The 17,392-nt window shown below is 40.2% G+C and overlaps 3 protein-coding genes across 4 annotated transcripts in view; 2 read left to right on the top strand and 1 right to left on the bottom strand.

The window, feature by feature from the left end:
* Window positions 1-8,611, top strand: part of LOC116286883 (uncharacterized) — an 11,501-nt gene extending 2,890 nt beyond the window's left edge. Inside the window, exons 4-7 of the mRNA XM_031693476.2 lie at window positions 2,481-2,569; window positions 6,140-6,689; window positions 7,335-7,640; window positions 8,509-8,611. Coding sequence (XP_031549336.2) covers window positions 2,481-2,569; window positions 6,140-6,689; window positions 7,335-7,640; window positions 8,509-8,525 — 962 coding nt within the window. The 3' untranslated portion in view covers window positions 8,526-8,611. The remainder of the gene's footprint in view (window positions 1-2,480; window positions 2,570-6,139; window positions 6,690-7,334; window positions 7,641-8,508) is intronic.
* LOC116286905 (uncharacterized) overlaps window positions 1-17,392 on the top strand; it is a 30,779-nt gene that overhangs the window by 8,482 nt on the left and 4,905 nt on the right. The window lies entirely within an intron of this gene.
* LOC148911983 (uncharacterized) lies at window positions 9,896-16,138 on the bottom strand. The gene has a single exon (XM_089028387.1). The coding sequence runs from the start codon at window positions 16,136-16,138 to the stop codon at window positions 9,896-9,898; it is 6,243 nt and encodes a 2,080-aa protein (XP_088884513.1).

Genomic DNA, 17,392 nt, shown 5'->3' with positions numbered 1-17,392 from the left:
TCATCATATATAATTAGTTTATCTTTTTGTCATGGGAAACTTCAATAACCACTAGAACTGTCGAATGTAAGAATCATCATGACTACTAATGACTCGTAATAAATCACAGATTCGCAGTGCGGTGATTCTCTTTCAATCAGCAATAGTATATTTGTTGTTACTTGGTAGCCACTGGCGTCGGAAATTTCAAATTTTATACACTAAATGATCTATATTGATATTTTTTGAGTTTATTCCATTCAACTTAGCCCAGCCCTTTGCTAGCAGGCTCTTTCTGCTGATTATCGTGAACCTTATTTACTTCTTTCTAAAAGAAACAGTAATTGTATGATTTTTCCAGTTCATTTTTCTAGTGAGATGGACGAAATTGGCGGTGACATTTTTTTCAAGCCAACGCTGATAAATGGTCAAACGCTAATTCATTATGTATTTCACAATAGACTCTAAATCTGCTTCTCAAAAAAAGTTAAATACAAAAGAAATCACAGTTTTTTTCTTCAGAATCAGGTTGGCGCTGATTTATTGTTATTATTATTATCATTATATATATATATATACACACCGAATCCCTAAAACTATGACGTGTTTGAGATATATATAAATATATATATATATATATCACCCCTTTTTCCTATTGTCTTACCTGGATTTTCAAGGAAAGACAATAGGAAAAAGGGGGGATATATATACATGTATATATACCGCTAAATTGTCAAAGTTTTAGGAATTCGGTTTGTATATATATATATATCGGTTCACTTTGCATAACATATAAATTTGATACCGATCAATTCGCTATAAATGAAATGGCACCACATTACACTGAAACAATATTGTTTCCTTTTGGCAGATATACAACGGCCGGGGGATTTTCTTCCCAAAAATTAATGTAATTTTTTTTTTTTAAATCTCGTTTTTTGCCTCAAACAAATACAAATAAATGTCTCGTCAATCGACTTAATTATAGATATAGAGGATATTACATGGGCGCGCGGAGATACGAAATTTATCTTCGAGTGTTGAAAAGATCTCTCACAAGTGAGCGCAGCAACGAAGATTGACGGAAACGAAAGTATGAATATACAAATCTGTCTACTAATATGATTGTCACGTTACGATATGTATATATAGTATATAGATATAAATATATACGCTGGGAGAAGTGTAGAGGACGAGAGAGGCAAGCTTAGAACATGAAGTGCAGCCGAGTGTTTTTGTTGCTTTTCAAGTAATCTACTGCCGTCTCTTATATCACAGTACGAAGACATAAGCAGCTGGTACCGCGGAGACGGGAGGAGGGAGAGGTTGGGGGAGGGGGGGGTGGAGAGGCTGGGGGGAGGGAGAGGCTGGGGGGGAGAGGCTGGGGGGGGAGAGGCTGGGGGGGAGAGGCTGGGGGGGGGGGGGAGAGACTGGGGGGGCTATAGCACGCGGTTCTAGAAGCAGTCGTGATTTTATATTTGTTTTAGACCAAAATGGCGGATAAGTCCTTTTGTTTTTTTATGATTATTATTTTAAAGATAACGAAAAATCAACTTACATACAAATTCCTCCACCTTCCTTCCACCTACGGGATTGAACTGTTGTCTTGAAAATCACCAATGTACAACTACTAATTGTTCTACGTCCGCGTTGACATCTTCTGTTGTTTTTTTTGTTTTTTGTTTTTTTTGTTTGTTTTTTTGTTTTTGTTTTTGTTTTTTGTTTTTTTGTTGTTTTTTTTTTTGTTTTTTTTGTTTGTTTTGTTTTGTTTTTTTCATTCCACGCCTCCTCCACTACTATTTTTGGTCACGTTAATGGTGTTTCATTTAAAAATAACAGTTTCAAAAATATATTTTATTATTTCTGCATCATCCTTTATTTCATCATCATCTTGATATACTTTTTACGCTTCCCACGCCTCATTCTCAACTATTTATGCCGCATCTTATTTATTCTCGTTCGCGTGGGATCGTTATGGTTTAAGATATTTCCTTTGTAAAAGGCCAAGTTTCTAAGCTAGATTCAGGATAATGATTTATGGTGATTTATGATATATATAGCGCCCTTTCTATATGGATATAAAGGCGCTTTACATTGATTTGTGAATGACAGATTGCTTTTATGATGATTAGTATGAAGGTCTTGGGATACGTCCTTATCCTTCCTGGCTTACTTTCGCTTAAGAAAACCGATAGAGTTGCTCGTAAATTCCTTTTTCTTGAATACAGCGATCTGTTGATTTGACGGCGCCATCTTCAATTCATATTATTATAGTAAATGCCGCTGATTAATGGCGGTCTCACGGAAGTCAACACATATTTCATTTTGACCACTTTAAAAGGCGGTCCCGTCTCTTCACACTCATCATTACTAACAAACATCGGAGGGGCGTAAAAGAACCACTGAGAACGTAAAGAAACCCTGGTAGTGACCACCCTCAGTGCCTACACTTCATACTTCGCACACAGAAAGTGGACATTCGGTGCTTTTCTATTTGTGAGGATTGAATGGTTTTAGAGCGTTATCATTGCCAAAAAGCAAACATAAATTAATCGCTAAACTGGCCAAGTCTTTGGAAATGGATTTCGAGGTTAGTGTATTTTCTAAATTCAACACGGCAAATTGAATACAGGCATCTGTATTTCGATAATTAGTCTTGGTACTTCGCACTTTCGCGTGTTTATCCAAATGTACAGAGCAAGTGGAAACGTTTCTACGCCGAAAGAATATTTTGAAAAGTGAACATAGAAACATTTCTTTTTGGCATTTTATGAGCCAGACAATAGCATAAGGAGTAGTTAAATGTTATTCTAACCCGGCAAATGAATTTTCTTCAAAAAGTATACTTTTATTTGTTCTTATTCGATCGCTCCCCTCTCAAGCCTTGGTATTGTTATTTGCCATATTGATATTCAATGACGGATGGCCGCTGCGTCATCGCGGGCTCAATGTCCTCTAGATGACAATGAAATATGGAAATAAAATTGATGGCCACTCGAACGACAACTTTATTTGGAATTTGATATGCTAATACATGTGACCTTCGACGGGAGACCAAGTACCCTAAGCATTGCTGGTCTTTCGTAAAAGCCTTGTGTTCACAGAGTTCCTGTCCTAATATTATACGGTACAAACCGAACATTGTGACAAGCAGAGATAAAGAACCAATGGCAAGTTCCTTCTAACATTCCGTTTTTAAGCCAGCTACGAATGACAAGGCCTGCAGTCTTTATCTAGCTGTGGTCAGCGGTTATCCAACATATAGCTACCTTTCATTATCAGAAATGGCCAAGGTCTTGGGAAACCTCGATCCAATTAACGGCAGGTCTAAAACGCTGACTGGAAAAAAGCCGACTGGAAAACGCCAAGCGGATAAACACCGACTTCAAAAATAATTTTAAAAAATATGGATTTTTTAGACAGGCTTTTCAATTCCATTTATGACCTATCTATACTCGATAAAACTTAATGAAAGCTAAAAGTTATTACAGCCATTCCCAATCACTGCACGCGCCCATCTCACTTCTGTCCAAAATACTCGAACACCTTAATTGTATAGAACCTCTGAAGAACGCTTGTCAAAGACATAACTTCTTCAGGTACATCAGATAATCCTCAGCGAGTTAAACTCGACTTCCTTTCTGAAAATCCTAACAACAATAACTTCAATTTGATATACATGAAATATCGCTATTCATCGATCACCGGAAGTATACAACTGTTCCTCAGCTCAATGGAATCAAAATGAAATCATGCCGAAGGCGCCTCTGGAAGCCGCGCGCTATACAGTCCATGTATGACTCGTAGCACAGCTCTAATTAATTTAAAGCATTTAAGGTTGATGAAGAGGAGGGAGGAAAACCGAAAGAACGGAAGGACCCTTGGAATCTGAAAGAGAACCAATCAAACGACTCATTTCATTGCGGGCGGAATTCAGAGGCGAGAGGCGTTTTATCACCACTTCAACCTGACACCTCAGTTTACTTCCAAATAATGTAAGATCAAATAAAGTATTCTTATCTCAAAAATGTGCAAATAAATGTATAAATTAAGAATTAATAGCAATTATAATTCTTTCAATGAATTGAGCATAATGCATTGTCTTTGACTGAAAAAAAATCCTTGTTGACGTTCACGACCTGATGTACGAGTCAGCGGCAGAAAGAAGATGTACCGGGGAAAAAAAAAAACACCAGAAAAAGTTGGTTACACTACAAAAAGTGTCCTTCAGTTCCGTTAAAAACACTTAATAGAAAATGCATTCATTTACAATAATATAGATTTCCTAAAAAAATGTCGATAAGAAAATGAGAGTCTCCATTTTTTTGTATTCAGAGGTTTTGACCAAGAAAAAAAACCTTGTTGGTTTATGTCTATACGTTTTAATATTCAAGGCTAAGATATTTTTATAAAAAACACGACACTAAGGCCCAGGGCAAACGTCGAACTAACCATGATCTTAATTTAGTCGAACCTATTACATTTGAAATAGTCTCAAGCCTAGTACGACTTTTGCTGCAATTGAGAACGACCCTATTGAATAGGTTCGAGTCCAGCATAAGTTCAACAAGCCAAGTCCGACATTTAACGACTCTGGAGCGACTTTGCGGCAAACGCCGTTTTAAACACATGCCGAACTGAATTCATAAAATATGCAAAATAGTAAATAAATCATGCAAGTCGCATGAGTTACACCAAAGCCGTGAAAACAACCACTCCTCCACCTCCCAAACACTCATCCCCCCCCACCCCCTTGGTGAGCATGCGCTATACAAAGATAAGTGATGAACGAGACCGAGGAGCTCTGGATACGAAAATAAATTCAAAACTACTCAAACTGAACATGTCCGCGTTTAGAAAATCCTTGCCACGAGAGTCTTGAGTCTCGTAGTTTTTGTTTTGACCAAACGAAATTTGTTTGCCTGGTTTGTGAGATGCCGACCTGCAATAAATGTGGTGTATCCGAGAGCAACGAAGATGAGCCTGGCAGGACGGCGGGCAAAAGCGTTGCGTATTGTGAATGCTGCGAGAGAGGGAAAAAAAGAATGAAAAACGTACAGGTTTTAATTGTGGTCGAGCGCTATATTTCGCCATTACAAGGATATGCATTAATCCGGAAAAGACAAACAAATGTCCGTGCGACCCCCGTGCATTTTCATGTCCAATTAAAATAATAATAACAATGGGTGAGTGAATTAAGATCAACATTGGTTCGACGTTTGCCGCCACGTAGGCCCATAGTCGACCTTCCACTGAACCTATGTTAAATAGGTTCGGTACGACGTTAGTCCGACGTTTGCCCTGGGCCTAAGATATTTTGTTCTCAATATAAAAGAGGGCTAAATTTGCATTAAAATTTTACGGCCAGCGGCGGAAGCAAGAGTAGCGTAGCGGTGTGTGCGCTCGCCTCTCATCAATGCGACCCGAGTCCAAGTCCCGCCGTGTTCGGTGTTGTATATGAGTAGAGTCATGTGTTGGTTCTCTCCTGTGCTTCGAGGGTTTTCCGGGTTTTCCGGGTTTTCCGGGTTTTCCGGGTTCTTTGGTTTTCCTCCCTCCGCAAAAATCAACTCATAAATTCCAATTCGATCATGGAATGAGGGCCACAGTTTTGTTAGCCACTGGCTCTTAAGTGCTACCCTCATGAAAAAAGGACGTTTTTTGAACCGCTCGTGCCAGGATGCGACGTCAAACAAAAGTTCCATGAAACCTCGATCCCATAACAAGAAATATGACACCCACAATTCACAAGGTGCTTAATTATGTAGTATAAACCTTATCCCCATAGTATTTTATCTGCCAAATTTTCTTTAAAGGCGTTACTGCATTTCTTTCCAGTTTATGTTTTAGATTTGTACGTGTGCCGCTACTCAGTGAAGGAAGGTAAAAAAAGATGCGAAATCAGGTAAGGCAACCAATGCAAACTGTCCATAAATGCAACTTTGTATAGGAAACCGCACGATCTCGAGTACAATTCGGAATTTATAGTTACGATTTTGTTGTTGTTGTTGTTGTTGTTTTTTTTGTTGTTTTTTTTTTTTGAAGGTTATCAAAATTTTGGACGAGCCTTTTAGGCAAGTCCAATTTGAGAATTTTCAAAACGTTACGAGTTTCTCGTAAATCCCTGTTTCAAATTTTGATTTTGAATTGAATTGAATTGTAGGTAGCATTTGTTGTGTATGCCATCTTCCTCTTTGTGGTAATAACAATAACGCAAGCAAGACCAAGCAAGAGAAAAGAAAATATCAAAGCTCTACAAAGGAAAGTCCAAAGTCTGATGCATCCTTGCGATACTGCTCCAAGAGGCACTGTTATCCACACTTTGAATGGGGACATCATATGTTTGCAAAAAACCGAACAGGAGCTGCAGAGGCAGTTAGAACAAAATGGCGGTTACAATCGACGTTACGCTGCTGCAACTTTAGCTGAGGCTAAGAAAAACTTCAAAAATATGTTTAAAATCTATGGAAGAGAGTATGAAAACACAACCGATTGGCAGAGATGGCGAAACTCTGATATTCTTAAACATGATAAAGGCAGTTTTGTTGAAGAACATCTACAACGAGAAGGGATGATCAGTGGCAGAATCAGTAGATTTGGAAATTATGGTGATACCAGGCAACGAAGATCAAATGATGATTCTGAAATTATGAAAAGGGGGGATCCTGGAATCAATATTCAATGTCTTCCCGGTGGAAGAGAAACGGAGAAAGGTACTGTGCAGTGTCATTGTAATACTCGTATGATAATGAAGTTCCAAAGCAGGTAGTCGTGCGTGACAATATGTTGTCGGAAAGCAAATCAGAATGAATAATTCAAATCTTGGTAGCAGAAAAGCTGACTCAATCAAAGATTCTGTACACACGAGTTTCACACCATTCAGAAATTACTTCATTAAAACATTTTTCCAGAAAAAGTTTGTTAAATTTGAGCGATAACCAAAAACATTTTTTGTAAATTAGCAGCAGCCATTTATGAAAGTCGTGTATTACACTTGTTTAACTGACTGTAAGTTACTAACATTAGCAAAACAAAAGCATATAAAACTGGAGTTTCTACTTATATACTTATCATTATGTAATCTGTTGTAACCAGGTTTTTTTTGTTTTTTTTTTGCTTTGTCTTTCTTTGATCTCGTTATGCTACCTATATGTAATACATTTTCCCAACCCTTTTCTTTCAAATATTTCCGCTTATTTATCTTGGTGAGAAGATGCATCTATAGTGTCAATGAAATAAAAAAGGAATCTCATTCAAAGCTAGATAATTGAATCAGTAAAAGCATGAACGAAAGTAAAATGTCATATTTGTCATATTAATTCTTGTGATTTTTTTTTTCTTTTATTTATTTTGTATAGGTATTCATTTATGTCCCGCCTGCCAAAGATGCACTGAGCTCTCAAAAGATTTCTTCCCTCGGTATATCAACGAACTGACATGTGAAGACTCGAAAAGTGGAAACTCATCACAAGTAGGATGCTATTTATCTAATAATTTCCAGATAGGCACTTGTCAGCAGATCAAGATGACCACAGATGTTTTGATACACAAAAATGGAAAGTTTACTATTGTGTATCAGAACGAGACTTTCAAAGAGTTCAAAGAAGTGTACGAGCCTTATAGTCTTAAAGTTAGAACCTGCTGCGAGTGCATGGTGTTTTCGAGTAAGTCTTTCTTTCAATATTCTAGTTACGTTTAATTTCGATGGTCAGGAGACCCTTTACTTTGCTCGTAATATATGGTTTAACATTTCAGGTCATGAGATTATTCTCTAGATCTTGCCAATAAGATTATTTATTTGAGTTGTATCCACACTTATGTCAGTGTCTTCTTATAAGCAACCATTGTACAAACAAATGATATCCTAGCCTGAATTTAAAAGCGGTAAAATATAGGAAACAATACGTCCAAGGTAAAGAGGTCTTTTGGCAGAATTATTATAAATAATTAATTTATTAGTTTAGACGGTTGAGCATCGGGATCAGGATGTAGTGCAGGAGATACGATGAACCAGTTGAACTGATTTAGAGTATTTAGAAAAATTCCGCCTCTACGTATTACTCAACCTGGTAAAGAGATCTTATTTCTAACAGGCTTATCGCCACCCGAGACATTTTTTTTTATACCGCGGTACGGCGGCCATCTTCAATTCTTATTGTTTTTTATGGGATGCATAGAGGGAACAACGATTGCACAGCTGTCAGGGTTACTTTGTATATAACTTTCCACTTTCCACTAAGAAGAATATATAGAAAAGAGGCTTCAAAATGTTTCAAAAATAACCCTAACACGTTATGCTTTATAAATTTCTTATTTCTTATAATATTTTCTTACATCCCATAATTTCAAGATGGTCGTTTTATCAGTAAAAAAGGGAGACATCTTAGAATACATTCATAGAATACTGGATATCAATCCAATTTACTGATAATTTTATCGTGATTTAAAAAATTAACTATACATTCACGTAATCATGTTCCTTCAGTCCTTCATCAACTCCACTGAAACTAATAAAGTTGGTTTTTTTTTCAGAACTTGCAGGTCAATAAAACTGGCGGCTCTCACTAAACTGATATATGGAGGATAATTTTCTGGAATTATATCATTTATGCAAGTTATTTTTAATGTTAGACGAGAAAAGTAAATTATTTTGAATTTAAAGAATTGAATTAAAATAAATTTAAAACTGATTATGTTTCCTTGTTTTCAGTAATACTTTTAAGTTAAAACACTACATTACATTATCACTGCAAGGCACAATACATTAGCAGTGTATTTCTCTTTGGCATAGCATCAGATAGATAGATACACTTTATTTACTGGGAGCAACCGTAATTACAGAAAAAACTGTACTCTCCCTTACTACCCTAAGCATTTTTTTTTTTTTTTTTTTTTTTTTTTTTTTTTTTTTTTTTTTTTTTTTTTGCTGTTTTTGCTAAGAAAAAAAGAAAACAAAAAATACTAGACGTGATCGTTGAATGTGTTCTTACAGCACATGTAAGCGTTTTAGCCTTGGGGCAACCGAGGAGGGCGTGCAGGCGAGATTCGTATCGACGAAAATCCCACGTCCCAGGCGTCGCGACCACTGACTAAGATGCTTTTGCGGGCGAACTTTACTGCGAGCGATACCAAATATTCACGCTACCAGGACGATCACTGAGTAAACGCAAATTTATTGATACCAATACGTAAACTGCAATACAACATTGTAACAGCTCACATTAAAAACTAATTACCAACATGATTTGAATAAGAAAACTGGCATTTTATGAATACATTTAACAACAACATAATAAATGAATATTACTCGCAAGAAAGATAATATAATAAGTATAATCATGGCATAAAGCAGTATAAACTCATTTTGATAGCGTGGGCGTTTTGAGTTTTCCGAACAAAATATCTAAATAAGAAATAAAGGAGTACTTACATATCGATCCCGCTTGCCTCTAAAAACCAAGGATTTACCAAAGGAACGTATTCGAAAGGAGTTTGGATACACAATCAATATTTACGAGTAACTATTTGGAAAAAACTGGCTAATAGGGACGCTTATGGCCTTTTATATGCGCGTGGTGACGCTAAAGGATCATTTTACGACGCTAACAAAAGCGGGAATAAACAAAGAAAAACAATAACGTAACTAGGTATCGTAACTAGGATTAAACCATAAAAATATGATATTATGAATGTAAATAAGCTAATTAATAAAAGAAAGAATGAATTGAGGAGTTGTCCTTTACATGGCTCCCCTGAAATAGTAATATTTCACTAACCTAAATCTATTCTATAAATCTAACCTAATCTAGACAAATTTTCAATGATATTGTTCATATATGTCAATCATGAGAAAAATTCTCACAGTTCAGTGTTCATGAAGTGCGCTTGATGGCTCCTCGGTCGGGACTTACCCCGGTTCTTACTCCTCAGCACGCATAAGAAGAACCAACTTCTGTACAGGACGCTCCAGATACCGCAGTGGAGCACGCCTTTTGCCTTCTTTGTCCAAGCAACTCTCCGCAAGAGTTACCTGAACCTTGCGCACCAGGCCGTCTGTGCTTGGGTGCGTCGCCGTTATTCTCGCTAGCTGCCAGTTGTTTCTTGTGGCGTTTTCATCTTTAATAATGACGATGTCACCGACTTGTAGGTTTCTTCGCGAGTGCATCCACTTTTGGCGCTGCTGCAGACTAGTGATGTATTCTTTTCTCCATCGCGACCAGAATTCGTTAGCGAGATGCTGTACTCGTCTCCAGCGTCTTGTGCAGTACAGGTCTGCTGACTGAAAGGAGCCTGGGGGGGCGAGCAGTACCTTTGATTTCATCGTAAGCAGATGGTTTGGTGTTAGAGCGCCAGGTGATTCTGGATCCGTGAGCTGATCAACTGTCAATGGACGACAGTTAACAATAGCTTCCGCCTCACACATAAGGGTGCTTAGGGACTCGTCGTCAAGCTGCGTTCCGTTGTCTTGAAGCAGGGATGATAGAACGTTCCGCACGGTTCTGATCTGACGCTCCCAAGCTCCTCCCATGTGGCTTGCCGATGGGACGTTCATCTTAAATTCTATCCAATCGCAGTTATCCTTGAGTAGCTCTGTCTTTACTTTGTCTTCGTTCATCTCAGCTAGCGCTTCCTTTAACTCTCTGCGAGCGCCAACGAAGTTCGTACCTTGGTCACTCCTCAATTGGCGTATCGGTCCACGACGACTTGCAAAACGCCTATACGCGTTTATAAAGGAATCCGTGTCGAGACTGTTGGCAACTTCCAGGTGTACAGCTCTGGAAGCCATACACGTGAACAAAACACCGTAGCGTTTAACTTCTTTACGACCTACTTTTACCAAGAAGGGGCCAAAATAGTCAACTCCGCAACTTGTGAACGGTGGCGCTGGCTCGAGACGATCCTTGGGGAGATCCGCCATTCTTTGTTCTTGAACAGCTCCACGAAGCCTTTGGCACTTGATACATGATACGATTGCACGACTGACGGCAGACGAGCCTCCAGTTATCCAAAACCCATTTGATCTAATTTCGCTCAGCGTCATTCCCTTTCCTTGATGCTTTACGCGCTCATGGAAATGCCTGATGATTAGCGACGTGACGTGGCTTTTTCTTGGAAGAATGACTGGGAACTTGATCTTGTCTGTTTGGCTTGCATACCTCAGGCGTCCACCTACGCGTAATAGTCCATCCTCATCTAAGAATGGATCTAACTTAAATAGCGAACTGCGAGACTTCACAATGGTTCTTCCGGCTGTGGCAGGTCTCTCATTATGACCACCCCCTTTCATGTTCTTCAGATCAGCTATCTCTTCTTCAAAGGCGTTAGACTGCACCGCTTTAACTATCAAACGCTCAGATGCTTCTAACTCGTCTACGGTGAGCTGTCTTGGCTCCTTAGGTTTGAGTGGCTTTCGTTCTTGGACTCTGTCTTTAAGGAGCTGGATATAGCGCATGCAGAGGGCTGTAGCCTTCTTTGCACGGTGCCAATCTGAGAAGTACTCTAACCTCTGTTCAAGGGTTGGCATTCCTTTTCTTTCTGTCGATGTTGCCATAGCAACAGATTTCTTGACTTCTGGATCACCTTGACAAAGCTCACTAGCTCTTGGATCGTCACTGATTGGCCATTTACTTTTCTCTTCCCACAAGAACGTTGGTCCAAGAATCCATCGAGACATCGGAAGATCTTGAGCTTTCATTCCGCGCGATGCCTCGTCTGCGGGATTCTGCTTCGTATCGACATACTTCCATTGCTCAGCTCGAGTGTTATCCTGGATCTCTTGTACTCTGTTGGCGACGAAGACATGGAAACGCCTGCTCTCGTTATTGATATAACCCAATACCACTTTACTGTCTGTCCAGTAGAAATCTTCGTCGATTGTATACTCTAATTCTTGGTGTATCTGCTGACTTACTCTGACTGAGCAGACTGCTGCAGTTAGCTCAAGGCGTGGTATGGTTATGGGTTTCAAGGGGGTTACTCTCGATTTACCAGTGACGAAGGCGCAGTGTATTCTATGATTATCGTCCACTAGTCTGATGTAGCTACACTGACCATAACCCTTTGTGCTTGCATCAGAGAAATTATGAAGTTCCGTCTTGACTATGCGACCAAAGTCGTTAGGCTTGAAACACCTTGGAATGAGAAGACTCTTTAACTGCATGAGCTCTGTTCTCCACTTTTCCCATCTGGTTTTGACGTCATCAGGAATGGGATCATCCCAATCGAGATCTTGACGGCATAATTCTTGTAGGATTGACTTTCCTTCTAGCATTAGTGGTGCCACAAAACCGATTGGATCGAATACAGAGCTAACCGTCGACAATATTCCACGTCTAGTGCATGGTTTGTCTTGTAACACAATTGAAAACTTGAAGCAATCAGATTCCACGCACCACTGAACTCCGAGCGTGCGCTCTAAGGGAAGCGAGTCGAGATCTAGATTCAGCTCTTTGACGCCATCCGCGCGGTCAGCTTCTGCGATACTCTTCAAAACCGTTTTGTTGTTGGAGACAAATTTGTGCAGATTGAATCCTCCTTTAGCACACATATTCTTTACGTTATGGACGAGCTTGATGGCTTCTTCGGTTGTAGACACAGATTTTAAACCATCATCAACGTAAAAATCGCTACGCAACATATCTGCTGTATCAGTGCCGAATTCGCTTTCGCAGTCGTTCGCTGTCTGCTTCAGCGCGAAGTTAGCGCAACCAGGCGATGAGGTAGCGCCAAATAGATGGACTGTCATACGGTACTCTTGAGGTTCTTGAGAAATGTCGCCGTTATCCCACCAGAAGAAGCGCAGAAGATCGCGGTCTTGCTCGTCGACTTTTACTTGGTGAAACATACCTTCTATGTCGCAGGTGAAAGCAACAGGTTCTTGCCGAAATCGATGAAGTACTCCAACTAGACTGTTAGTTAGATCGGGTCCTTGAAGCAGGTGTTTGTTGAGGGATTCATTCTTGAACTGCGCAGCACAGTCAAAGACGACGCGTATCTTGTTCGGTTTTTTCGGGTGATATACGCCATGGTGTGGAATATACCAAACTCGTCTGTCATTACCTTTGGCAGGCTCATGGACTCTCTCTGCATACCCACTCTGGATAACCTTCGACATAAAGGCTACGTAGTCACTGCGAAAGGAAGGGTTGCGAGCGAACTTTTTCTTTAGGTATCCCAAACGAGTGAGGGCCATTTCGCGATTGTCAGGAAGACGCACGCTGCTATCTTTCAAAGGTAGAGGAAGTTCGTAATGACCATCGACGCAATGGTGAATTCCCTTTTCTACAATCTCCAAGAACTTTCTGTCTTCCTTTGACATTCCTTGCAGTGATGTCTTCTTGTGTTCAATAAAGTCTAGCTCAAACATCTTGCTAATCGTAGATGGCTGTATTATCTCCTTCGCTTGATTATGATGAACGATACTCACACTATCACCAGACTCTGGGATCACCTCACACGCTATTATCGAGTTGCATGCTGAGGCTGGGGTCTCTCTAATACTTGTCGAGACGGATGAGTTAACAGGTCCAACAATACACCATCCAAGAAGGGTTCTTACAGCGTAGGGGTCTTCACTCTTGCCAGTGATTACCTCTTTAGGTTTGATTGCCTTTGGACAATTACACCCAATCAAAAGCCCAATTTCCAGAGTTTCGTCGAACTTTAGGATTTTATCCTTTATGCGTTGAAGGTGCGGCCATTTGTCAGCTACGTCAGGTGTTGGAACTTGGTCCTTTCTTGATGGGATGCGTGCTCTGGTGTACGTTTTGGGAAGTTCTACTTTGGCACCTCTATCCAGACGCTCTGCTATTAGCCCATCGATCTTCGACACGTTGATCACTTCACGACCCAGCATAGTACTAAGGCTCAGTCTTGTCTTTACTCCTTGGATTCCTAGTTCTTTCTGTACATTGTCTGTGACGAAAGTTGTGTCGCTTGCGTCATCTAACAGCGCGTAGATTTTAACTCCCCTCTCTGGGTTGTCTTTATGGTACAGAATGACTGGAACGATCTTTGAGTTAGTAACTGTATCTTGAGACTGACTGTCCACGGAGTTTAAAGATGTGCTTGATGATGCATTGGTATTTGCAGACTCTGTTACTGTAGGATTACTAAATGTGACCTCCGTTTGGGTGTTGTCTCCGCGGGAGGACTGGGTTCTAGATTCGGAACTCTTCTCTGCTCTAGGCTTGGGTTTCGCTCCATGCAGCAAGGTGTGGTGGAGTTTTCCGCACTCTGCGCAGCTTTGCTTGGATTGACACCTGGCAGACACGTGACCCTTTTGAAAACATCTGAAGCACAGCTTATTCTTACGAATGACGTCACCTCGCTCTTCTAGTGTGTTCTTGATAAATGTATTGCATCTTGCCAAGCCGTGTTTTCCGTCGCACACTGGGCATGATTGATCTGTAGGTTGAGCAGACTGACGTGTAGGAGCTGAAAAGCTTTCACTTGCATTAGCTGTTGTTGCGAAGGACTGTCCGGCTTGGGACTTACTGTTGAACTTGTTTCTATGGTTACCTCTGTGGTTGCGAGACTTTGACGTAACTGTTGTCCTTTTGCGCTCCCTCATGAGAGCTTCCGGTGAGAAGACTGGGTCGTTCGCTAATTCAGCCTCTTGTCTGACGAACTGGACAAAGTCACTGAAAGATGCTGGCTTTCTTGACTTGGCTTGATGCTCATGGGCGTAACGGCACCACTTTATTCCGGAGTACGAAGGTAGCTTGGCAGAGATTTGCATAAGAGTTTGAGTGGAGTTGAGCTCTGACATCGATTGCATTGTTTCCATAGCTGTTTCACACTTGACGAGAAAATCGGAGAAATCGAGAATACCAGCGTTGTCTCCATCACTTATCTGTGGCCATCTTCTCAACCGCGATTTGTATGACTCAGCGACATGTACGGGATTTCCATAGCGACTGTCTAGCAACTTGCGAGCTTCTTGATATGCCTTGTCAGAGTTCGTCGCTAGAAAACCTTTGACTACGGTGTTTGCCTTTCCTTCCGTGTACTTGTCGAGGAAGTAGAGGCGATCTCGGTCTGAAGGTACGTTCGCAGAAATTATAGTGTCGAAGGCGGTGATGAATGCAGGATATTCGAAGGGGTCACCAGAGAATACTGGAGGCTCTTTAACTGGTAGATGCACAGCTCTTTGTTGACTAATAATATGTGAACTTAGTTCCGTTTGCTTCGCTTGCAATTTTACTATCTCTCTTAGAGCTGATTCCATACCCTTCGACTCTAGTGGTTTATGTACTTCTGGGATTTGATCAAACGGGATTTGAGGAAAAGTTGGAATCTGGACTGAATACTTAGGCTCGTATGGGGAGACTTGCGGATTCAATTTCCGAGGGCTCTTTCGCACTTCATCAGCCTTAAAACCTTTCTTGTCCTTAGTATCGTGGACAAATTTCTGTGCGTCGCCAGATTTAATTTCGTCATCTAACATTTTCTTTAAAGATTGTTCTTCGGCATGAGCTAAAGCAATTTCTTTTTCCAATTGCATCTGCTTGAACTCCCTTTCTCTCTCGAGGAATTCCATTTCAACTTTCAACTTAGCTGATTTGGTGGCTGCGTTAGCTATGGCTTCGGGTAAGGGTAAAAATGACGACCTGTATGAACTTGACTTTGATGAGCGAGATTTCTCACTAGTACTACGCGACGTAGCACCGGATATTACGGACTTTGTTCGATATGAGGCTCTATCGAAAGCTTGAATCTGTTCGCAAATTCTTAACCTACATTCGGTGTATTCGCGATCTCTTATATCAAACCAACGGTAAGACTCTTCTTTTTCTGTTTCCGTTTCCAGGATCTCATCGTATACTCGTTGCGCCTCATTAAGCTCATCTTTCAATGAGTCTAATTTGTTTCTTTCTGACTCCAGCGACTCTACGTCACGTTCCGGATGATTGCATAGTTCTTTGCTAAGATCAATTTGTCTTTTTAACTTTTTGAAGGCCAAATTTCGGTTTTTTGATCTGGTTTCCTTAAAGAAAACCTTTCCTCTATCTGATAGCTTGGACTTCCGTTTAGCAGATTCATTTCTGATGTTCCAATCGACAACAGATGATGCATAAGGGTGTGTTTCTTGTGGTAGGATGTTATCGTCTTTGTGGCGATGAAAGAATTTTAGGTCTTCCGGTGCGGATACAATGCTCATTTTGTTGTCCAAACATGCACTTAGATGCGGATTCGCTGTTCCAAACGAAGGTTCGTAAATCAATGGTACATTTAGAGAGCCGCGATATTTTACTGTAAGCGTTTTAGCCTTGGGGCAACCGAGGAGGGCGTGCAGGCGAGATTCGTATCGACGAAAATCCCACGTCCCAGGCGTCGCGACCACTGACTAAGATGCTTTTGCGGGCGAACTTTACTGCGAGCGATACCAAATATTCACGCTACCAGGACGATCACTGAGTAAACGCAAATTTATTGATACCAATACGTAAACTGCAATACAACATTGTAACAGCTCACATTAAAAACTAATTACCAACATGATTTGAATAAGAAAACTGGCATTTTATGAATACATTTAACAACAACATAATAAATGAATATTACTCGCAAGAAAGATAATATAATAAGTATAATCATGGCATAAAGCAGTATAAACTCATTTTGATAGCGTGGGCGTTTTGAGTTTTCCGAACAAAATATCTAAATAAGAAATAAAGGAGTACTTACATATCGATCCCGCTTGCCTCTAAAAACCAAGGATTTACCAAAGGAACGTATTCGAAAGGAGTTTGGATACACAATCAATATTTACGAGTAACTATTTGGAAAAAACTGGCTAATAGGGACGCTTATGGCCTTTTATATGCGCGTGGTGACGCTAAAGGATCATTTTACAACGCTAACAAAAGCGGGAATAAACAAAGAAAAACAATAACGTAACTAGGTATCGTAACTAGGATTAAACCATAAAAATATGATATTATGAATGTAAATAAGCTAATTAATAAAAGAAAGAATGAATTGAGGAGTTGTCCTTTACAGCACATCTACATAAATAAACCATTTTATCAATATATAAACTTGTTTACGTATTATCGCCTTCCGGTTAGCTCAGTTGGTGAGAGCGTCAGTCTGTTGTGCGGGAGACTCAGCCGGACAAACATTCAGGGTCTTAAAATGACTGAGGAAATTACATTTGTAAATGGTTAGACCTTCAAGTGATGACCACTTTAAATGATGGTCCCTTCTCTCCACACTTCATCATTATAAACCAATATTATTGGAGGTACATAAGAGAACACTTAGGACTTAAAGAAACCCTGTGGGTCACCCTCAGTGGTCACCTTCAGTAGTCACCCTCAGTGGTCACCCTCAGTGGTCACCCTCAGTGGTCACCCTCAGTGGTCACCCTCAGTGGTCACCCTCAGTGGTCACCCTCAGTGGTCACCCTCAG

This window comes from Actinia tenebrosa, unplaced genomic scaffold (assembly GCF_029948245.1).
Source record: "Actinia tenebrosa isolate PJP-AT-01 unplaced genomic scaffold, QUT_ActTen_1.0 PGA_scaffold12__29_contigs__length_12842862, whole genome shotgun sequence".
Taxonomy (NCBI): domain Eukaryota; kingdom Metazoa; phylum Cnidaria; class Anthozoa; order Actiniaria; family Actiniidae; genus Actinia; species Actinia tenebrosa.
The sequence above is the reverse complement of the archived record's forward strand: the minus strand, read 5'-3'. Positions and strand labels throughout refer to the sequence as shown.

What these genes read in the sequence shown, in the direction of transcription:
- LOC148911983 (XM_089028387.1), bottom strand. Translation starts at nt 16,138, where the DNA reads ATGAGCATTGTATCCGCACCGGAAGACCTAAAATTCTTTCATCGCCAC.